Source organism: Notamacropus eugenii, chromosome 6 (assembly GCF_028372415.1).
Source record: "Notamacropus eugenii isolate mMacEug1 chromosome 6, mMacEug1.pri_v2, whole genome shotgun sequence".
NCBI classification, from domain to species: Eukaryota; Metazoa; Chordata; class Mammalia; order Diprotodontia; family Macropodidae; genus Notamacropus; species Notamacropus eugenii.
In genome coordinates this window covers 340,153,452-340,178,695 of record NC_092877.1, presented here as the reverse complement: position 1 = coordinate 340,178,695, position 25,244 = coordinate 340,153,452, and the positions used below count along the sequence as shown (strand labels likewise).

Sequence of the window (25,244 nt, the reverse complement as noted above, 5' to 3'; positions counted from 1 at the left end):
GATTTAACCATTAAAATTATGGCTTGGGTCCAGTTCCTTTCATCATTATGCATGGGTTGTCTCCCACAGAGACCAAATGTATTGACAACACCAGTATTCAGGGGGCAAAGTCGTCATAGTTCTTCATTCCTGCAGAGAGTTTCAAAATGATAGGAAACAAACAGGAGACATTTGTCCTACAGATGATATCTCTGGAGGGGAGGAGGGTGTGTCTCCCACCAGTCTCAAGGATTGCACCCTGAAGTCACTAGGTATGGGGCTTGAATAATCACAGGGGTGTGGAACCCTGAGAAACAGTTTTCCATTCAAAAACGAGTGTTAAAATTGTTTTCACATGTAACTGAAGAAAAATAAAAATACTAAATAATAGATATTTCTAATTAAAAAAAAGAAAGAATTTTTTGAAAGTAAGAGAAGCCCTAGGTTTTTAAGTAGAGGGAATCATAGTGGAAGGAACACTAAAGATGGAGCCCAAAGACCAAGGTTTGGTCCTGTCCCTGCCATTTACCAGTTGTAAGGTTTGGGTTCAAATCTAGTCTTTACCCCTTACCATTCTTGAGACATTGAACAAGGCATTTGGTCCTGTAGCTTCCTCATCTACGTATCATAGGGTGATATTAATATAGATTTGGGGCTCAAAAGCATCTTAGAATGTCGACAGGATCTCTCAATTAACAGATAAGGAAATTGAGGCTCAAGGAAATGAAATGATGTGTCAAACATCATAAAAGTAGTAATTAGTAGAAGTGAGATTCAAACTCAGATTCTCTGATTCAAGTGTTCTTTCCATTATGCTGTGTTGATATTATCTGTACCGCCTTCCCTTCACAAGATGTTTGTGAGGCTCAAAGACATAGTGTTTGATTAACCAGAAAGTATCCTATTAGATTTACTTATTTTTGCCAAAAATAACAACCAGCAAGAGGAGAGGTGCGAACCCTTTGCATTCCCATTCTTGCCCATATCCTGATTCGACATTTCTATTTTTTCATGTTTTGCAGCCCTCTCTAACCACTACAAGCTTCTGGGCCATATCCCACCCACTGAAGAGCCCTAGCTCGAACCCTAGTGGTTTGGCTCCTGTTCTAAATGTCACTTCAAGCCCAGAGGATCTTTAAGTAGTGTTCACACTCAGATGATCTGATCTATCCCATTCCCTTGTAATCTCTCCACCTCACAGTTGTTAGCCCTCTCTCCTTCCTGAAATTCTGCTACAATGTTTCATTCAAATACTCTCTCATTCCTTTCTCTATCTCATACATACTCTGTATACGTAGTAACCACCCCTCTCCCAAGAAAGTAAGCTCTCTGAGGACACAGGCAATGTTTATCCTTGCATCCTCAATGTTAGCATAGGACCCAGGTGCCTAATATATTAATGCTGGTTGAACTGAATTGAATTCTGAGGTCAGGACAACAGAGCCCAATATGGCAACAAGTATGAATGTGCTCAAATAAAAAGATTCCAATGCTGGTTACATTCTGAAGCACTGGTGCTTACATAAGGACTTGCCTTGTAACTCCTGTTTCTTTAGAGCTTACTCCCTTCTTTTCCTATCAATTTCTCATTTTCCATTCTTCACATTCTGCTTTTCCTTCTCAGATCTAACATTTCCACCCTTTCTTCTGCCTACCCTTTCATTCTGTGACTCAAGTCTTTGCCTGAACACACTTTGCTTCGGGCAACACACTACTCTATAGTAAATAGAACACTGGAGCTGGGAAAATCTAAGTTGAAACCTTGTCTCAGCCCCCCCTCCCCCCCAGCTGGGGAACAATGCCTGTCACTCAACCTCTTGCAGAAATTAAATTGATTGGAGAGAAAATTTGGAACTCAAAATTTTGTGGAAATTAATGTTGAAAACTTAAAATAAATAAATTTTTAAAAAGGAACTAAATTGATTCTGGTCATTTTTTAATTGATCCTATTTAGAGTTAATTGATTTTATCCCTAAAGCCATGATTTTCTGCCTCTGAACTTAGTTTAGAAATTCAGTTGGCCTATCAGGAGTTAAGCTTAGAAATCCAGTTCTCCTCTCAATCCCTGCTCTATTCTTGCCTCAGGGAAATCTGATATTCCCGAGGGATGCAGGTGGACACCAGGGAGTCTGGTCCACTACCTCTAACTTTGCAAGCTGACTTCAACAGTGAACATTTCTTAGTGATGAGTTCAGCTACCCCTCTAAGTAAAAGAAAACTTGTTTCCCCCATAACTTCAGCTCCTGAAAAATCCTATGACATCTGTTCACTGTCTCTGAAGGCCTACAAGTTAACCCAGTATATTTCCACAAGATATACTGTCCTCCTTCACCTATCCTTGCCCAATTAAGAAGGGTCTTATCTCCCCTCCTAGGAGACAGGGAGTCTGTTTTGTCTAGTCCACCATCAACTGCTTAAGGATGCAAATGGATCCCATAAATCTATCAAGCATTCCTCTATAACAGATAGGATTGGTTGCTTTAGCCCACTTTCTGTACAACAATCAATCATGTTGTCCCCATACCCACAATGATGTCTATCCTGTAACCAACTGTATTTTCTCTACCTACTGAACTCTATACTCCCCAAAACCATATCAAGGCTAGTAAGTCCTACCTTGGTACCTTTGGTCATTTAGGGAGACTACTGGCCAATTTATTGGTTATTGCTAATCTAATAAACTGATCATGCTTAGACCACTGGAGTGGTTTTCCATTTCCTTCTCGAGTTCATTTTACAGGTGAGAAAACTGAGGCAAACAGGGTTAAGTAATTTGCCCAGGGTCATACAGCACTGAGGAGTTTGGTGTTTTAATAAATGTAACTCCAAGATGATGATTACTACTAAGAAACAAAAAGGAAAAAGAATTCAGCAACTCAGTGGTGTCAAACGCTTTACCCCTAAATTTGAATCAAAGATGAAATACTTACACAGGGAGGGAGCTTGTGTGTCTAAAAATCTAAGCAGGACATTCTGAAATACAGGCAGGCTGGACCCAGCAAGGGACGCCGAAGAAAGAGATTCCTTCTCATCTAAGACTTCTGATTCACCACAACGCTAGAGATTGAAAAGAGAACAGGTTTGCTAGACTGAGGTAATCACAACAACTTGGTTCCTTTTCCCCCAACAATTTTATATCACAAATGAAGTATCCAACAGTTAATTAATTGGTTTCTCTAAGGGTTATAGACAACAATCTGTTTATAAACTATGGGCATGAATGAGAGAGTGAATAAATTAATTGTGATCAATGTTCCAAAAAAATAGCTGGATAGGAAACTTGAGCTGTACTCACATAGAATAAATTAGACAGTGTAGATGACCCAGATCCAGAACCACACAGGCTATGCCTATGGCCAGCGGTATGAAACCTGTGACTTTGAGGTCACATGTGGTCCCCACCCCTGGATGCTAGCTCCCAACAATCTCTACAGGAGTAGGGTCAAACTAAAAAAAATAATAATTGAATACCTCCATATACTGACTTAGAAAACCATAAGTAATCATTACGTTGCGTTATATTTTTATTTCTTTTGGCCCAATTACATTTTAATCTGGTTTGGAAGTGAATTTGACACCTCTGCTCTACATTAAAGAGGTATGAAAAAATTTGGATTGCTTAATAAAAAAAAGTATATCATAGAAAGAAAAAAGACTTAGATGTGTTTCTTTTCCCTAAATATGAGCAGGAATCTGGGAGTAGGGTGGGTTATTAATATGTATTTGATTTGGCACAAAGTATCTTACTGGATTTTAGTAAAGAAAAATTGATGCTTCCTAAAAGACTAATGTAGGTCTTTTATCACACTGTGAGAGTAGGATTGCTCTAATTTAGGGAAAAATCCCAAAATGTCATTTAAAACTATCATTCAACTGCTTTGCATTCCCAGTGATTTAAAATGAGTAACATCTGCTAAACCTCAAATGAACAAGGGACCAGCTTTAGAAACAAGCAAAGATTCCTGGTCAGTCATTTGGACTTCTCTGGCCTTTTGTCTTTTGCTTTTTACTAGATACTCAAATACTTTTCATTTAAAACCTATGCAGCCTATTCACTAAAAAAATGTGGTTGGAGAACTGTCAGAAGAAGATTTAAACACACATTAAGGCATTTAAAAATTGGAAAGGCTATGAAGAGCCCCTGTATACATCTAAAAATCCATGGACTTCAATGGTAGCACCGCTACATAGACAGAAGAAAATAATATAGGAGTTGTGTGTATGTCTTTGCCAAGAAAACCCCAAATGGGGTCACAAAGACTGAAACAACTGAATAACCATCATAATAATAGCTAACATTTATATACACCAGGAACTGTGCCAAGCGCTCTACATTTATTATCTCATTTGAACCTCAGAACAGCGCTGGTAGGTTACTGTCATTATTGTCATTTGACAAATGGGAAACTGAGGCAGACAGAGGGGGAGTGACTTGCCCAGGATGACCAAGGTAGTAAGTATAAGGTTTGAACTCAGGTTTGCCTGACTCCAAGGTCAATGCTCTATCTACTGGGCCACCCAGCTGCCCCTGAATTTGGAAATAAAGCTATAAGTTCTGTGAAAATTCCATGATAACTAAGTTCTATCATAATAAGGAATTTGGGAGCTAAGCTATTCTGTGACAACTAAATTCTGTAAAAGCTAAGAATATGGGAATTAGATAATTAGTTCTATGATAACTCCATTTCTTGAGTTTTCTCATGGACACTCAAGGTGATCAGCCACCAATAAATATCTTTCAGTGGAGTCACATCCTAACCAAAACTCAGATTTTGTAAAGTAGCCCATGGGGCAAAGATCTTTTCTATGTCAAGTCTCTCAAGTTCAACCTCCTATAGCATCAGTGCTCCACCATAACCATTTGTGGTCAATGTCATGCAGACAATGTGGGAAGAAAGGTGCTGGTGCAAACGCTCCCTAGACTCCATGCTCATCTTTTCATTAGATGTCAAGTATTTCTGAAATTCTGTTTGATGGAACACAGCTAACACAACATTGTCTTTAGCTTCAAATCTTGATGTGTAAATAAAAAACTATAAATGTCTCAAAGTAACGTCCCTTGCCCAGGTCTTCTAATGCTATTCTAAAATGGACACTGATGTGAAAACATACATACTCAGGTAGAAAATTTGTAGAAGAGCCTTTGTGTTGACTCGAGAAATGTAAGCGTTTTGTGTTTGCACATAAGTCAACTATTACATTTGAAACTACCTAAGAAAATGGTGACCACAGTGTTTGCTTAGTGATTAAGGAAAGCCACAAGGGAGGTCTGGGATGAGTTTCTATCTCCTCCTTCTCATCTTCATGTAAAAAGCTTGATTGCTATGACCTGTACAGGCAGCTAGAGCAGAGTATTGGAAAGAAATACAGGAAGACCTGAGTTCCATGTGAATTTGGGTTAGATATGTGAATCTTCTCAACACAACCATTTGGATGTAGAATGATCAAAGCCTACGTGAAAAACAAACAAACAAAAAAACCTTACTTCTGCCTCAATTTCAGCCTGCCTCTTCTCCAAAAGTTTGGCTACGGCCATGGCTCGGTGTTTCCCAGACCTTTTACAGCTCACAGCCCACTCGCACAGCAAGGTCACCACAGCTTCATCATTTGGAGCCACCTAGCCAACAGGAAAGAGTAAAGGCAGCATTTGTCATGGGAGAGAAAAAAAAAGAGTAAAGACATGGTACATGCAGCACATCTAAGGTTTTCAAATATATTTCTTAGCATAATTGATTAAATAAATATAACAACATATATATAATAATAAAGCGATCATATTTTTATAGAAAAGAATCATCACAAATAAATTAACTGGAAGATGTCAATGAAACTCTTTGGATTTTTCTTCCTAATACACCTGCAAGATACAGGAGAAAAAAAAACTCCACTGGTTTAGAGCAAGAACCCCTAAGTCTATATCTTTTGTTTGTCCTTATGTCCTTTAGGGTCTAAAACTCTGTTGGAATTGTATTGAATTATATAATTAACTAGACAATAGATCCATAAGAACATCGTTCTAGAGAGCTGGGAGGGACCTCAAAGGACATCTTGTCTTACCCTTCCAATTTATAGATGAAAGGGCAGCTAAGTGGCTCAGTGGATAGAGAACTAGCCCTGGAATTCAAATCTAGCCTCAGACACTAGCTATGTGACCCTGAGCGAGTGACTTAACCTCAACTGGGGGTAGGCAATTTTTTTTTATAGATGAGAAAACTAAGCTCACAGAGGTTAAATGATTTGTCCAAGACCACACAGATAATAAAGAGCAGAGGTGAGATTTGAACCCAGAACTATACTCTTCACCAATGCCAAAAGAGAAATCCCTTTTGGTTCTATCACTCTGAAGTTCTACCAGATGTCCCAAAGTGGTTGTTTCAGCTGGACTATGCTTATTCTACCTGAGTTAATCCATCAAACAATCAACAAACATAAAAAAAAAAAACACCTTGATCCATTCATTCATTGAACAAACATCTACCAAGTGATTACAACCCCAAAAGAGTGAACTGGCTAATGAGACCAGCCTTCTACTATCCTTGCAGTACCCAGGATGCAGTCCCATCCTGGGAATAAAAAGGGAAACACCTTTAGCTTCTGAGAACGAATCCATGAGCAAGACACTGTAGAGAGCCAAAGGCAGGAAGGCTAAGCCCAATAAAATCGTATGTGATTGGTCATATCACCATCAAAAGGAAAAGCATACTCTGACTGTAAGCTGCAACTTCTCAAAGAATGCAATAATGTAATTCACAATTACAAAGTGCTGTAAGATTTGCAAAGCATGTCGCCAGTATTGTCTCACTGGATCCCTACGACAACACTGTTGAGTAGGTGCTCTTATTATCCCTGTTGTACAGATGAGGATACTGAGGATGAGAGAATTTGTGACAGACCCAAGTGCACAAGGAATTCAGCTCTCCCTGTGTTTCTAGTATGTTGCCCTAGCTGCCTGCAGTCATTGCAATCAAGATGGACCTTGATTGTAGCAGGTTATAAATGCCACAAGAAAAGCTTGAAGGAAGGTGCTTCTTATCCTAAAGGAAATAGCCTAAAGAATTATAAGTAGAAGAGTTAACAGTGAGACTTATGCCTTAGGAAGATAATTTTCACCACTCTGTGGACGGAAAGGGCAAAGACTAGCAAGGAGGCTCGTGCCCAGGGTAAGGTAAATGAGCCTCTTAACCAAGGAGGAGCCATGTGAATTCTAGGAGACAAGAACATTTAAAAAATAATAAAAGCCAGAGGCAGCAACAGTCTGAAGGGGCAGAAGAAAAGTAGGTGGGAAAGTGAATGGTGGGTGCACTAATAGTGCAGAAAAAGACAGCTGATGGTTGCAGAGATAAAAAATAAAACAGCTGAGCATTCTAGGAGAAGAGAGAAGGAGAATACAAATAAATAGCTGTTTCAATCCAGGAAAAGCCCACCTGTTTTCCATCATGTTTTATTTTCACAGAACCAATGGTATAGGAAGAAGTCAGCTTTCACAGGAATGGTATTTTTAAATGGGCCATCAGCTAAAAGTAGAATTTTGCAATATGGTAGCAAAGACAGTCAAAGGGAATCTATTAAGTGCTCACTATAGACAAAGTTGTTGTAGGATCAGTCATTCGGTAACGAATGTCTCCTTGTGACTCTGTGGACCACAGCGTCTTGGGGTTTTTCCTGGCAAAGATGCCAGAAATTTACCATTTCCTTCTCCAGTGCATTAAAGCAAACAGAGGTTCAGGGTCTCCCAGCCTCAGGTGAGGTCTGAACTTAGGTCTCCTGACTCCAGGCCTGGTTCCCTACCCACTGAGCTACCTAGCTGCCTCATGTGCAAAGTTAGGTTAGCCCATAGTAAACACTGGAGCAGGATGGGGAAAGAGAAGTAGATTTTCATCTTCATGAGTATGGAAAGGGACTTGGGCTACCTTGACAACATATGCCTGTAAAATAAGGGTATGTGTATAACTACCACATGGTCCCCAGCCAAGCATTCTGCTATTTTCCTATGTTCCTATCAACAAATTTTCAAAATGAATACTCCATGGAAATCTGGCCACATTTTCTACTAGTTAAAGCAATAAGTAATTCAATTTTTTTCGCCTATAGTTATTAAATACAGTATTTCATATTAAGAATTGATTCCATTTGGTAGATTATTCACCAGCCCAAGAACCGTTTAAATTAATTAGGCTATAACAGAATGTCAGCCATTTTTAGTCAGGGGACAAACATGCCAAATATGAATAAAATCTTTCTTATAAAACTTCACTGATTTCAAACACAGTAGATAAGTGTTCAATAAAATGAAGGACTCCAAATGCTAGGAGATGGACTCACTATTTTATAAAAGCTGCTGGGAAAACAGGACAGCAGTTTGGTAGGGACTAGGCTGAGACTAACACCTGGCAGCATATAATAAAGATAAGCTCCAAATGCTTACAGGATTTAAAACATATAAAAGGGCACATCATAAAGAAGTTAGAGGAACAAGGATGAAAAGGGAAGAGTTCATGACCAAAGTGATAAAAAGGATCACACAAGATAAAAGGGTTAACCTTTGATTTCACAAAATCCAAAAGGTTTTGCACAAATATAAAATGTGAAAATCTGAAATGAAATAGGTTTCTTAGACAAAGGTCTCATGTCGTTGTTGGTTGTTGCTGAGTCATTTCAATCATGTCTTACTCTTTGTGATCCCATCTGGGGTTTTCTTGACAAAGACACTGCAGTGGTTTGTCATTTCCTTCTCCAGCTCATTTGACAGATGAAGAAACTGAGGCAAACAGGGTTAAGTGACTTGGCCAGGATCACACAGATAGTGTCTGAGGCCGGATATGAACTCAGTCTTCCTGACTTCAAATTCAGTGCTCTATCCATTGTGCCAACTATCCAAGATATAAAAGGAGCTGTTTCAAATTTATAAGACTAAAAGACATCCCCTGATAAATAAATCATCAAGGTTATGAACAGGCACTTCTCAAAGGAAGGAATCTGAACTATTAAAAATCATATGAAAAATGTTCTACGTCACTAATAATAAAAAAACACAAATTAAAGAAACTCTGAGGTTCCACCTCACATCAATCAGAATGGCAAAGGTATCCAAAGAGGAAAATCACAAATGTGGAAGGGGCTTTGGATGACAGGCAAGGAACAAGCATTCTCTTGGCAGAGTTAGGAATTGGTTCAGTCATTCTAGAGTGTAATTTAGAACTATGCAAGTTACTAAACCATGTCTATTTGAAACATTTCTATCATGACAATGCTCGAGCTCCAAAGAGACTAAAGAAGAAGAAAAGGAAAGATACATGCAACGTATTTGTAGCACCTCTTTTCATAGGAGTCCAAATATAGAAATTAAGGGGTGTTTTCCTAGTGGGGAATGGCCAAATTGGCACATGAAATGATAAGCCAGGCCAGAAGACTAAAGAGGAAACATGCCTCTCACCAGCTGCCAGAGAAGGGATGAACTTATAATGGAGAGAAAGACATGTAGTTTTAGTAACAGCTAATGGAAATTTGTTTCGCAAAACCATTCAGGTATATGATAAGGGTTATAATTTTCTTTTCTGTTGTTGTTCTGCGATAGAGGAGGCCAATGGGAGGAAGAGATTACCAATCTATATGAAAATAAATTCTTAAATAATTTTTTGAAAAAAGAAAACTCTACTGGTTTCAAAACCCACACTAAACTATTTTATTCAGGAAGCTAATTTAATGACTAGCCAAGTACCTGCTTAATAGGTACATTCAATATGATCATTAGTTGACAGAAATGCTATAGAAACTCCAACTGGGATAATGATTATAAAACTTAGAAAAATCTATGTCCTAAGATACTAAAACTAATTTTAATTTCAGATATCCAGCTGGTCAATTTTATTGACCTAAACTTAGGGTAAATGTAGCTTGACATATTGAACCATGTGACAGACTTGGAGTCAGAAACACCTGGGTTTAAACCTTGCCTCCATGATAATTACAAGCTGTGTGACATTGGGGAAATCACCTAATTTTTCTGAGCCTAAGTTTTCTATGATGATAATAATACCTGTATTACCTACCAGTCAAAGTTGTGGCAAGGTTCTAGTGAGATAATACATGTGAAACACTTTGCGAATGATAACTTGCTATATAAATGTCAGCTATTATTTAAGCTGGATGAGGTAAATCAACAAGTTTGTTACATGGTAAGATATAGCGATGCTGTAATATGAATCTTATCCTAGCCTCTCTGGCATGGACATTCATTTTCAAGCAATCAACCCTAATCATAGACGTACATCTCTGAAAATATGTAGAATGACACATTCCCTAACGGTTCAACTGATAACAATCTCATCCCTCTGGCTATCTTGTTATTCAAAGCAACTTCAAGTTAACCTATCAAAAAAACCATCTTTCTAGCTAAATTAAAATTCTGCAGAGTTCCATTCTCAAGATGGCAAGTCATTTGAAGGCCACAATGCTCCATTTGATTAGGAAATACTTTCTTTGATGGCCCAGCCAAAAAAAGGCATTAGAAGAACCTGCTGATTTATACTATAGCTCAAAAGATTTCCTATCATGACAAAGCGTTCCTATTTTCTTTTTTTTTAAGATTCATTTCCTTAGCAAAGTAGAAAAAAAAATTACTGAATTTGATAGACTATCTTCAAAATTCCACAAAACATGTAGCCTACAATATCTAAAATTAAATCAGAACTTCAAAAAAAAAATCCCAAGTTAAGATGCCAATCCTAAAATTGTGACAAAGTAACTTGGAAAAAAATTATTATCAGCAAGTTAAAATCTATTCAAGGTCTATAGAATTCAGGTCTCTGAAAATGACCAAGAAATGATTTCCATAACTGATCCAGCGCAGGACCATGAGCTCCAAGGTCTCTATTTAAAGAGCAGAGTTTTTCCCCTCATCTTGGAACTCTACCCCAGTCCCTGCAGGCCCTCCCTAGACTCCTTTCTAGCTTCTTTTTGTGTGTCATCTTTCCTCATTAGATTATAAGCTTCTTGAGGGAAAGGTCTGATTTTGTTTTTATTTGTAAACTTAGTGCTTAGAAAAGTACCAGCACACAGTAGGTGTTTAATAAGTGTTCATTGACTATGTACACATTAGGCAGTTTAGAAAACACTACTTTTCAGACTAAGCAGACCAAAAAAAGCATTGTAATTGTATTGGGTAAAGGAGTAGCTTTATAGGAAAAAAGAGGTTCCTTGGCAAATATTACCCAATAAGTAGGAAGTCATCTCCCCTCACTGCCTTTTTTAAATTACATGTAAGATTTCTTTTGCATGAGGAACTCTTGGTAAGAAAATTCCTTTCTCCAAAGGACATCAGTACTGGCTCTGAAACTTTTAAGGTGTTACCTGAGGTACTGCTCAGAGGTCACGTTCATCCACTACACCTCTCATTTCACAAGTTACAGTATTACTGTACAAAAGCATCCCATCTACAACTTCAGATGGTTTCAGAATGTTGCCTGACAGCTGAGGAGCTAATTTCATAACTGTTCCATTTTGGTGACTTACTAACCCTAAGTCACAAAATCTGTAGCTTCAAATTAATAAACTTAGAAGAGCAAACATTTTTCTCTTGTGATGTATCTAATAAACAATATAAAATCCTCATTAGCCAGACTGTGCTTATTCTCATATACCAAACATACACAAAACTATTTTTTTAAAACTTCACTAGTTTCGAAACCTATGTTTAACCATTTTATTCAGCAAGCTGATTTAATGACTAGTCAAGTCCCAGTTTCATAACTAAGCTACCTACTGCAAAGTCTCATTGACTCATTGTAGGTACAAGGTCATTCTTTCAGAAAGAATCAAAATGGTAGCCTTATAATGTTGACCTTTTTCATGTATCCAAGAAAAGTCTCTATGCCTTTATTAACAGAAACATTCTCTCTCTTAAAGGCTAAAGATGTTTTTCGAGGATTTACACTAAATTCACTATAGTTCATTTTTTAAAAAAGATTTTGATAATGAGAATACTAAACAGAAAATCCAGCTATCTTTGTGACATAGACTAATTGTTATAAATGTAATGAATTTTTACAATAAAAGAATGACTTATGATATCTGAGATTTTATTCAATATATTCTTGAGGGGACGGATTTTCTTTCCATCTCAATTCTAGAAATTTCTAAAAAAGCAAATTGAAGCATCCAGGTCATAACATATAAAGACTGGCTGAAGGAACTAGAGATCTTTGCCTAAAAAAAAGAATGGGAGAGAGGAAGATGGAGATGTGATGGTTACCTTCAAATATTTGAAGGCCTGTCACATGAAAAAGGTGATTGGACTTTTGGGCTTAACCACAAGAGAAGTAAACCTGGTATCAAAGAGTGAAAGTCCCAGAGAGACAGGTGTAGGGTCAATGTAAGTAAAAACCCAACACAAAAGTGGAATGGGCTGATTTTGAAGGTACTGGGTTTTCCATCCTTGAAGATATTCAAGCCCAAGTTACATGACTGTAGTTGGGTGTTTTGTAAAAGAATTTGATGGTTCTAGCATCCCAAGGCTGAGATTCTGTGACTGAGCAATATTATAGCTCTTCAATTTAAAATATGCAAAAAGGTCACTAATTTCCAGGCTAGAAACAATAATTATATATTTTTCTTAACTACAGGCTGAAAAGTTATTTCTCTTTGGGTAAACAGCCCAAATTAAGACCTGAAAAATAGTGCTAAATAGTGCTAAAAAACCTGGCTAGGTTGGTGAACGTCTCAAGTTCTTTATGAAATTCTTCTTTAAAAAACAGCTGTCACATATTGCATGTGAATGCATCTGTATTCAGGGAGGTCCACATTAAAGTTCAGTTAGTCATGAAGTCTCTGCAATCACTGTTTATATACAATGAATGAACAATCAATCAACAAGTTCGCATGGAACATTTACTACATGCCCAAGACCATATCATTTATAGACTCATTTCAGTGGAATTTTAGGTAGGCTGGAGAGTCTGGGGCTTGGGAGTTCTCGTCACAAGAAAGGGACATGCTTCCTGTGGCAAATGCTATCCCTAGGCCTGAGAGCACACCCATAGGTCAACACCCCCAGCATCACAGGACCATAATGACTCCTCTGCCATAACCTACCTTATTCATGTCTTGGAAATGGGTTCCCCCTTTCATTCTCTCCCCTCCCTTACCATTATCTTCATCACCATGAAATATCCCTACCCCATCCAGCTGGGATGTCCCCTAGGCACAAGAACTGCTAATAATGACCCCACAAGTCCCAGCTCTGTGAGCTTCTTGAGATTAGGGAGGGTGTTCTGCCTTTCTTTGTATCCCCAAGATTTAGCCCAGTGCCTGCCTGTTTACTGACTGAAAGTGGAAAACACCAGGTGAAATATTTTCTTCCCTCTTCAGATTGAAATCATTTCAGAGAGGAATAATCTTGCTCAAGTATTTGCAATGTCTTTTTGTTCCTTACTCCTTTCATGATGAAGCAAACACCTGAATGCAATCAATCACAATGACCAATGGAGAAACCTAAAAAGTCATAACATCTGTTTTTAGAGGATCACGGAGAAAAACCATCACCTTCTTCCTCAGCAGGGAGGTGAGGGTCAGAAGAGAACTTGGGCTTTGGTTTAGAAAGGTGCAAACAATACCTTCTCCATCAGAAGAGACCTCATACTGAGCACTGTGACTGTAAATTCCCAGTATTCTTTGGAATTAACTGGAAAGCAATCTAGAAAAGGTTTAAACCCCAAATGGATTTTTAAGTCATACCATTAAAAAAAGTCACTTGGGCCTCAATTCCCCCATCCATAAAATGAAGCTTAGATTATATGACTTCTAAAAGTCCTTTCCAGCTTTAAATCTGTAATTTTACAGTCGTGAGATCCTAATGTATAACGTCCCTCAAAATATTAAGTGAGAGAGGGAGATTACATTTGTCAGATCAAGTATTTTGAGATTATGCATTTTAATTTACAATTAAAGACATTTTACAACACCAGAGTTTCACCCTGCACAGTATATTCAAATCTCATCAGATAGATGTTAAGGTAGATATTCCCATCCCGTTGGTCATTCCATTTCATTGTGGCCAAACCCCAAAATCCTGAGCCAACTTGCTGTGCAGTCCCTCTGTCCTCACTTAGTCCTTAGTCTTTCCATTCTAGTCTAGTTTTCTTTCTGGGTAAACTACAAATCTGATGAGCAGAGAGGCTCCAATCTCCAAGGCTCCCAAGCATTTACAACTCTCGCAGAGAGGCCCCAATCTCCAAGGCTCCCAAGCATTTACAACTCTCTTACATCATAACTTACTAACATCCTGCCAAAGCACTAAAGAATAATATGATGGAAATTACTTTATGTTTACACACTCAAAACTCAATCAGTGTCAAATCCAAGTGCTTGCAAATATTTATGCTCCAAGAAGTAAAAGCACATAAAACTGATTTGCAATTTAACTTCGGTGACTCTAGTTTTAAATGTCAATTCTACATAAAATAAATGAAGGCATCAAAATTGATCAATTTAAAATGCAGCTAATGTTCAAAATTCTCAATTAATCGGGAATGGCCAGCCAGTCTGAATTACTGCAATGTATGAACTACAGAATATTTTTGGAAGACACAGTTTTATAATTTTCCAAAACAGCCAGTTTCCAGTTTACAGGCTAGATTCCAAGTTGGTTTGGAAGTTGATCATTTGCAGTTTGAACATGGTACATATTTTTCCAACATATGTTGGTGGTTAAGTTCCCAGACCAGGTCACAAGAGCCTATTTAAACTATAGTGAGGTTGAAATAGGACTCAGAACTATTATCAGATCTAAGTCCTGCCCAGATCTCCAAGACTGACTAGCCTTAAGCCTGAGGATCCATGCTTTTCTAAATCCCCAAATTTCTGAGCCCTGGGTTAAACAGGAAATGGGATAGGCAGATGGAGACTGAGTGGAGCCATCCAGGTAAGCAAGCACCAATGATGGGCAAAGGAAAGGTCTGGGCTGCAAGGAAGTGGAAAAGGGGTTGGTTAGGAAACTCTGGTGGTTCCCACAAGAACAGGGATATGGGGGAGAATTCCATTGGGAGGTGGGATCAATAGCTGGATGGAGTACAAGAGCAGAGGACGAGTAGCCATGTACTCACCCAGTATTCATCCCAAGTCAGAGCCTCCTTACATAAAGCGTAACTTGATCTCCAGGAACAAGTGTTGGTAAATACAGATCCCTGATTTCATACTTTAATGATTATTATGGCAGATACTTGTGTAATTTTATCTTTTTACAACACCAGGTGTCCTTATCTTGACCACATTAGCCGTTCAGAGGCCACTCACTGACTCTATCCCACTGCTGACTGGCACAGAATTTTTGCCCTGCTCTATTTCTAACCTAGTCCAGTTTGGATGTCCTAAGAAAATCTGGTGGTATCTCTCAGCTTTAGCCCTACTGCAGCTCAGAACTCCCAGACTCAGGTGATTCACTAACTACGCCCTCCTAGTAACAGGATCACATGCCTGGCTCCACTATTTCCAATCACTGTTTACTTTGGGTTTTTTTCCCTTTTCAGTAAAACCTTTTTCTTAAAAACATCATGTTCATTTATTAAATTCTTTTAAAAAGACATTTATTTATCCAGCTCAGAAATCTTCATCCATTCCCCAAAGGGAGTAGACCAGGCCAAAAGAAATGTTTTAGTTCCTCTACTGCCCAGCTTCTCTCTAAATTTTAACAGATTTTGAATAAGCAGAGTTGGAATTAATGACTATAAATGAGAATTACATATACATCACAGAAGTGGTGTACCTTTTCCAGCCTTCACATTGAGAGTTGATATAGATAGATCTTCTAAACCTGAGTATTTTTCCTCTTATTACTAATTAAAAAGCAATTAATCAAGTTAGTGATCCAAATGCAATTTTTTTATACTATAAATCTTCTGATTAACCAGCTGTACTTAAAGCCTGTCCAGTTCAATTTAATTCAATAAACATTTAATTAAGCTCCAGCTATGTTCAAGACACTACGATAGTTGCTAGGGGAACAAAATTTTTTTAATGCTTCTGTCCTTACCTTCAAGTTCTGAATGTATTGTCCAGTGGAGGAAAGGTCACATACACAAATAGTAGTATAAAAGGGAGACTATACCGACAAAAGAAGGAACTCTCTAGGAGAAAAATGCTGTTTTCTGCTGTCATTCCTACATGTCCCCCTTTGCCCTTGACCTTATTAACTCCCTAATCTTCTCTGCACTTTTCCCTTCACAATCCATTCTCATAATTAATCCATTCAACTGTATACTGCCCTCTACCTTTGAACCCCTTGTTCCACATTTTGACTGCCTAGAGGTGACCATCACCATCTACTTTCTCTAACTCCTATTCTGATGTTCCAGAATACCCCTGGAGGAAATCACACAACTGTGTATGTGTGTTTGTGTGTGTGTGTTATATGTAAATATATAAATGTGGTCTGGCCCTCCCTCAAAAACTATCTCTACCTGACTCTGTATCCTATACTTTTTCCTCCCTTCATAGCCAAACTACTTTAAAAAAAAAAAAAAGCTGATAATTCACTTAACTAACAAGTAAATTTGAAACTGGAAAAAAACAAAGTTAATAGAGATCACTCTGTGGGGACAATTAGCTTTTATTTCTATCCCACAGGTGAGACAAGATAGAAGACTGGCCCTTGATACTCAGTAAACCACAGTTACTCAAGTTGGAATATGTTCACTACAGACATGGGATGAGATCATGGACAGGTGTGCCTACAATCAACGTTCATTAGAGTAGATCTCATAAAGAAATGTTATCTGTTCCTGTGGTTCACTATAAAATTTCTATTTGGCTTTTAAAGCCCGCAGTGACCTGGTCCCTTTCCACCTTTCCATGTACCTTATTATATATTACTGTACCTTGTTTCCATGCATGTGCTCTACTGCCCAGTGACTCTGGCCTTCCTCACATAAGACACTCTCCCCAAGGCCAGTCATGTCCACTGGTTGTCCCACATCACAAGAATTCTCTCCTTCCTCTCCTCTACTTACTTCCTTGGCTTCCTTCAAGACCTAGCTAAAATCTCACCTCCTGAAAGAAGCCAATGTATTAATTAATTAATGTCTAGTGCCTTCCTTCTGAAATTATTTCCAACTTTTCCTGCACATATCCTGCCTAGGCAGAGTTGTTTGTCTGTTGTCTCTTCCATTAGATTGTGAATTTCTTGAGGACCAGTGACCGTTTGATTGTTTTTTGTTTTTGTTTTTGGTGTGTCTAGTGCAGAGCACAATACCTGGAATGCATTGGATACCTAACAAATGGTTTCTGAATGGACTTGCCCCATGCAGTAAGGAGCAGATGGTTTTCTAGGTTACATTCAACCCGTATCTACTTCACCTGTTACATATGATTTTGCCTGATACCTTGGCAGTTTTAACTAACTTTTAAATGTTAAAACCTAGCCTTAAAACTAGGTTTTAACTAACTAACGTCTTGGGGTTAGGCCATGAAGTAAACTTCATTTTGAAGCTTTACAAGGCCACTCATAAAACCAAAGAAGTTCCCAAAGAGGATGGTTTCCAAGGGATCACTATACTTCTTCCATTAACTTGCCTTATCCAGTTGGCTAATTACTACCCTGGAAGGCAGAGCCTGGCCCTGAGGAATAAGTCAGGTCATCTTCCAAGAGTCAACGATAAATCACTCACCCAGACAATATTTACTGACAAGGTAAATACACAGTCATGGCTCTTTCCCTTAAGGAACAGAAGTCTAATGGAAGAAGAGAGATACTAGACAACTTTGTAGGACCCTGGGCAAGTCACATTACCTTTCAAAGGTATTGGTTTCACCATCAAGCACAGGGCTGAAAAAAAGTTGGACTAGTTACCATCTAAGATTTCTTCCCACTTTAAATCCAACACTCCTAGGATTGAAGACCAAGCATACTAACAAACAAGGAAAAAGTTAACAATACAAGAGATAAATGTTGAAAATTGCAATATTAAACCACATTTCCTGAAGATGCAACAAAGGATCATTTGCCAAAGAATAGTGTTTATTGTTGTCCAGTCATATCTGACTCTTCATAATCCCATTTGGGGTTTTCTTGTAAAAGATACTGGAGTGGTTGGTCATTTCCACCTCCAGTTTGTTTTACAGATGAGGAAACTGAAGCAAATAGGGTTAAGTGATTTGACCAGGGTCACCCAGTTATTAAGTGTTTGAGGTCAGGTTTGAACTAAGGAAGATGAGTCTTCCTGACTCCAGTCCAGGTGCTCTATGCACTCACTATGGTGTCACTTAGCTTCCCCACAAAGAATGGTGTAGACCAGCAGTTTTTAAAGTGTGGTCTGAGGCTCTCTAGGGATCCCTGAGGCCCTTTCAAGGGGTCTCTGAAGTCAAAATTGTTTTCAAAATGATGAATATTCTTCATTTAACTCAATGGTCTCAGAAACCATTAACAATAATGAAAAACTAGAGTCAGTATTCCACTAGTCACTATGACATGTCATCATTAGTTCTATTAATTATATTTGTAATCAAAATTTCCCAGCTGCTTAAAAAAAAGATTCCATATGTTTTACATGATCACCCATGTACCACTTATGTCAAATTGCTTACCATCTTGGGGGTGGGAGAAGGTGAAAGAGGCAGGGAGAAAATTTGGAATTGCCCTTACATGTAATTGGGAAAAAAAAAACACCATTAAAAGAAACAGATTTGAAGGAAAAGAAATGGAGGATGAAGAATAAGCTAGTTTTCCTTTGGATTTTCCTGTCTCCTTTTAAAGTACCTAGAGAGAAAGAACTGACCACTGTACTGTCCTGTCTTATGGCTGCTCAGTTACATTAGAACCTTTTCAGGTTCTCATGCCTTGTCAGGACTTTGATTTGCTATGTAAGTGGGAATAATAATTAGCCACTCCATCTTTCAGACATGGAAGCACATGGGAATATAAAATTCTCAAGAAAATGAGGTTTGATTTTTTTCAAGATAGCTCATTGTTATAAAAAAAAACCAGAGGGTGGAGGAAATCAATCTGTTAGGAACATGTCACACATTCTCTCATTTAGGGAGAGGAGAAAGATCAACCCTGCAATGGGACACTAGAGCAAGACCTTCGAGATATCTTCATTGAGTGCTGTATTTTTAGCTGACTAAAATGAAAAGCTTAAATATCAAATATTTAGTCAATCCCTTTACACATTTTAATAAAAGTATTTCATATGTAATTTAGTATGAGTACTAATAAACAAATAGTCTAAGCAGCATATTCAATACTTCGTGTAGTGGCCAGGGGTAGGATGTTGGCCATCCTTCCAAAGCTGGTCATATCAGGGAGAAACCAGTCACTTCCCCAACAGCCTGAGAGCCAGGGGAAATCCCACAGTACAGACAGTGGACAGATACATTAACATTATTTCCAAGATACTGTGGTGAGCTCATGGTAGGATGAGAAGAAGAAGGTTTAGGAGACAGACAACTCTGAAACCACCACCTTATTCAAAGGGCAGTCTCCTAAGTTCTCGAACTTCAGTGTCCTGAGCTACCAAATGAGGTAGTTGGACTAATTGATCTTTTTGGTCACTTTCAGCATTATAAGTCCCTTTTTGCTCTAAAACTATGATCCTGTGAGTCACGGATGACCACTCAGTGTTTTAGCATTATTGTTTTTACTAATATAAAAGCACCTGTCTTTTTTTATTAATATTAGACATACATATTTTATGTATACATATTCTCAAGCACCATTTGAGATATAGAGGAAGGGGATTTTTTTAAACTTTATATGTACCACCCATTCCTTTCCATATATTCACACAGCTACTACCTTCCATCAGCACTCATGAGAACTATTTTAATGGCCTCCTACTTGGTCTCCCTGCTCCCCATCTCCCACCATAGCTATTTGTTTTGTATCCTTCATACAACTATAAAACTACTGTTCCTAGGTTTCTGGAAAATTTTAATGTGACTCCAATGCTCCCAAACCTTCACTGGCTCCCTATTGTCATTAGAAGAAAATATAAGTTTTTTAAGCTGTCATTGAAGGCCCTATACTACTCACTCCCACCTCCTTACAAACCTCATTTCACATCATTTCCCCTTTATTGTTTAGCTGTGTCCAACCTCTTTCTGATGCCATCTTGGGGTTTTCTTGGCAAAGATACTGGAGTGGTTTGCCATTTCCTTTTCCAAGTTATTTTACAGATGCGAAACTGAGACTAACAGGGTTAAGTGATTTAACTCAGGGTCACATAACTAGTAAGTGTCTGAGGCTAGATTTCACCTCATGAAGATGAGTCTTCCTGATTCCAAACTAGTGCTCCATGCACTCTGCCTCCTAGCTGCCCCTGTATTTTCTTTTATATGCTCTATATTGTAATCAAATTGAACTAGTAGGCGTTCTTCATACATAGCATATTCTCTCCCATCTCTGGGTATTTGCATAGCCTACGCATGGAATTTCTGGGACTCTCTTTTAGAATCCTTTAACTCCAAGATGCCAAGATGCCACTCCATCCTGGGCCATCACCGATCATCTTGACTTATGTCATGCCACTGAACTTTGATGACTCAAAAAGAGAGAGTGTGGCTGACTCACTTCAATCCCCACAATGTGGCTGGTCCTCTTTGAAGACAAAGGAGAAGCAATAACACCTCCTTCAGCCCCGGTAGCCTTCTCCTTCCTCAAATATTCCGAGAACACTTGATCTGGACCTCCTTTGGCCCCCGTCCTCTCTACCCTGTAATGCAATTACCTTTGCAGAAATTATATTACCTCCCTTCCCTGGGACCTCCTGTGGCCCTCATCCTCCCCACCTTAGAATGCAGTTACCTTTTCAGAAATCATATCATCTCTCTTTCTCAGCAGATAACCTCCTTGTGGGTTCTCATTTCATCTTTCAATCCTGTGCTCTTAGCACAGAGATCTGCATACAGAAGAAACCTGATAAATAGGTCTTGAATTCTAGTGAACTGACTGGCCAATGGGTTCACATCCAATGTCCAGTAAGTGGCTTGGAAGCTAAAGACATTCTAGTTCTGAGCAGGGAGAGGAAAAGTGCCTGCAGCAGATACTATAATCCAAAGTAGAAAATCTCTGAAGCAGCCAATGACTTGCCAGTTGCCGTTAATTAGCATTGTGTCAAAGGTACAAGTGATATCCCTCATCAATATTCTAATAATAGAGAAGTGGGAAAAGATGTTTAATGATGGTTGATTTGAATTATACTCAGGAAGTTAACACTTTTTCCCAAAGTCCTTGAAAGATGCTCTCAATATAAAATAATTAGAATAATGGGATTTAACTATTAAGAACACTCTTTTGCATCCTGAGATGAAGCTACTTTGTCTGATACCAGGGAGTCTACTGAACACTAAAAATGCCAAATGAGCTTCATAGAGGAAGCATGTGTGTGTGTGCGTGTGGTATGTTAGATGGAGTAGAGGACTGGGGGATTTGGTATCAAGCCTGGCCCAAGTGTGTGAGACTGGGTACATACTGCATTTATTCATTCTCAGATCTCCATCTGTAAAATGGGCATGATCCTATCTGTACTTTCTTACTTGCTGGGGAGCCTAGGAAAAGGACATATCTAAAATTGAAAATGATATAAATATGATATGAATTAAAATTTAAGAATATCTGTAACTCCTACCTCCCGGGGCTATTGTGAGGTTCACGTGAGATCACATGGAAAATACTTTGCCAATTTTAAAGCACTAGGTACTTACTTATTAGGGACCTATCATTACACTGACATAGGAAACATCCTGGATGAAGATGCAGGTCAGCATTTTCTCTGAAAAGTATCATCTTACTTACTGGTAAGTGACTTACCCCAAGTCACACAGTCAGTAGGTGTCAGAGAAGAAACATCTACATAGTCCTTTCAGGTTTGCAGAGTAATCAATCCCAAGAGGTAGGAAATTTGTGTCCTCTAAGCCACCTGTGACCCTCTCAGTCCTCTGTGTGGCACACCTCTGGACTAGACATACCACCATTTTGCAGATCAGCGGCCATAGGATGGATGTAGCTACAAGTGACCTCAAAGGCCATCTAATCTAGCCTCTTTGTTTTACAGATGAAGATAAAATAAGTGGAATTAGAACCCAGGTCCTCAAGGTCTTGGTTCCTTCCAGTTTACCAAGCTGATTAGAAGACAGACTAACTTGCCCAAAAACTCACAGCTTAGCAGGTGTCAGAAGCAGAATTTGAACCCAGGCATTCTTCTGAATCCAATTCAAGATCCATTCCTCTTTTCCATGCATGGTGCTGCCGCTTACAAGGACAGCTGGTGTTATCACAGAAGCAGAGAATACTCCACCTGAATGAAGCTGAATTCCCTTATTCTATAGATGAGGATACTGAAGCCCAGAAATGTGAAATGGTTTGTTCAGCATCACCCAGCCAGCCATCTAGCAGCTGAACTGGATCCAGAACCTAGGGCTTCTCAATCCCAATCCAGTGTTCTGAATGGTGGTGTCAAACTCAGATAGACACATATAGTCCACATGTTGGCTTAGAAAACCACAAATTAACATTACCTATGTCATACTGTATTTTTATTTACTGTGCTAAACGTTTCCCAATTACATTTTAATGTAATATAATCCCCCAGTTAGGGAAGAGTTTGACACCTCTAATCTACACACTATCCTCCATTCAGAGCTGTGCTTCTCTTTTTAAAACTCTATATATTGAGAACAAAGTTGTTGTTGGGTTTTTTCATCTTTTATCTCCAACATATCTCCTTAAATGGGCCTTTCTGTACTTACAATGCTGCAAAAAGCACTGACCAAATTTCCAAGCCATGGATCAAAATATTCTTTTACCAGAAAAATCTGTCAGGATTGTTGATAACTGTTGATAGAAAAGGCCTGCTCAGTAAGTTAGTTGGCTTTCCTATTTTCTTTGAGTTTCTGGAAAACTGCAGGCAATGACTGTAACAGAGAAAGATTACCGATAAACATCTGTCTGAACATATTGTTGCTCAAGTTAAAACAATTTACAGAAAACCCATACAGGAGGCTTAGAAGTCATCTGAAATTCCTGCCCAAATACAAATGGACACATCATATACTCTCTACTGTAACCCAAGCATAAACTCTCATTATTGACATAATTTTAAAATTAATTAATGCAGCTGATATCCTTAGAGATTTATTAAACAAAGAATCAAACTACCATGTACAGAAGGCTTGAAAGTTTCTTGGAACTACTATCAGGAAAATATGTAAACTTTTACAGAGCAACATGAATTGGCCAAATTCTTCTTGGGTGAAGAAGCATCTTTCATTGAGTATCCAAAGGTCTCCAAAGGGCTATTTACTGTCTACCGACTCAGAAATACACTGTCCCTCGACACCCTCAGCCCCCTGAAAACTACAGCCCTGCAAAATGCTCCTTGGGATTTTGTTCCCACACCAAGACAGACAGAGATGTGCTAAAAATAGAACATTCCGGTCACAATTTGACTCACTCCATTCTTTTACTAAGTGGGAAACCAGAGCTAAGCAAAAATACGGGACTTAAGCTACCTCACATGGGAGCAGGGAGGAGTTGAGCTATATGCCTTGGGATCTGGGCTCAGGAGAACCCCGAGCCATCCCAACTCTTGGCAGCTAAATCTCCTTTCCCCATTAATTCTGTAGTAAATGGGCTGCTCTCTTAACAAAAACCTGTGAGGCAGGTGGATACTTCAGGTAGGGTCAAATTTTACAGACAAGGAGCTTGACCTGGGAGAGCTAAAATGGGTCTGCTTGAAGTCACAAAGTTAGTAAGAGTTGAATGCGGGACTCAAATTTAGATCTCTGCAAATTCTATCATTCTTTGCACAACATATCATATGAAAGCAGCCTGCCAAATATGGGTTAAGCCCTTCCTGCTGTCTTAGGCACAAAGACAATGACAGGAAGAGTGTGTATGAAAGGCAAAGTGGGTTCAAATCTTGCCTCTCTGGCTTAGTCTCTAGTCATTTAATCTCTTTGGGCCTCAGTTTCCTCTTCTGTAAAAGGTGGCAGTTGCAGCAGATGGTCTCTATGGTCCCTTCCAGTTCTACATCTATCATCCTAAGTGTTGCTAGTAATTTCCACAATCAGTCAAATTTAATTGTCTAGCCATTAATTATTTTGGGGCAGAAAAGGCTTACAGAGACTGCTCTGGGAGCAGAGGAGCACAGTGACATCACAAAGATGCTTCCCACAATTAATGACTTCTCTGCCCACCATTGCAAAATGATGTCATTGCCCTCCATGGGGCCACACATCCCTACCTTGCACAGGCAGATGGTTTTGTGGGAATCTTAGCATCAGAGAATTTCAGAGCTGGATGGTACCTCGGTGACTATCTACTCCAATCTGTACTGGGAAAATATACCCACTACCTAATTAGATATATAAAGAGTGGTCACATGAAGGAAGAATTGAATTTCTTCCACTTGACCCCACAGGACAGAACCAAGGGCAATAGACAGACAAAGAAGAGACGTAAACTGAGGCTTGACCTCAGGAAAAACTCCCTGACAGTCACAACTGTACAAAAAAATGGAATGGGCTATCTTGGAAAGACTTCCATTGCTTTCACCATCATTTGTTGGTATTTGATGGTGTGGAATCTTTTCAAATACGGATGAGCCAAAGTCCCTTCCGATGCTAAAAGTCTGTGATTCTGTGATCATCCATCCTCTGAGTGAAGACCTTCAGTGACAGGGAATTACACTCCCTCCTGAGGCAATTCATTCCCTTTTGGCAAAACTCTAATTGTTAGGAAAAGTGTTCTTTACAACGATTAAATTTGTCTTGCCCTCTGGGACCAAGTGCAACCCTTTTTAAACCAACAATTCTTCCAGTATTGACCACTGGACAACACAGAGACCAGCGCCTATACTAAATGAGCTTATGCTCTACATAGAAAAGGTCACACCATAGACAAAGTAGAGAAACATGGAGATATACCTTTGAGATATATGGATAGAAGGAAAGTTCATATCGAAACAAGGCATTAAAGAGGAACACTAAAGTGAAAACAGCACAATTTTTACTGCATAAAAGGTAAACATTTTTGCAAAAACCCAATAAAGATAAAATTAAAATAAAAAAACAACAACAACCAAATACTAAATAAAAGTAATGACCAACCCTGGTCTGAGAACAGACACCCTCCTGTCACCCTACTATGAGCAGAAAGGTGGGGGACTATGAATACAGAACGTTACATACATGGGTAGCTAGTACTAGACCTGAAGTCATATCCTGTACTTCTGGACTTTCTAGCTCCACTCTGGACAAGTCACTTCTCTCAGTCTCAC

General features: G+C 38.8%; 1 protein-coding gene across 16 annotated transcripts in view; it reads right to left on the bottom strand.

Annotated features, from left to right (window-relative positions):
• The window catches only part of MED12L (mediator complex subunit 12L), a 603,739-nt gene that overhangs the window by 280,029 nt on the left and 298,466 nt on the right, over positions 1-25,244 (bottom strand). For all 16 annotated transcript variants that reach the window (XM_072618312.1, XM_072618310.1, XM_072618325.1 and 13 more), the window contains 2 exons: positions 5,465-5,596; positions 2,910-3,036 (listed from right to left, as the gene is read on the bottom strand). In XM_072618312.1, the coding sequence (XP_072474413.1) occupies positions 2,910-3,036; positions 5,465-5,596 (259 nt within the window). The remainder of the gene's footprint in view (positions 1-2,909; positions 3,037-5,464; positions 5,597-25,244) is intronic.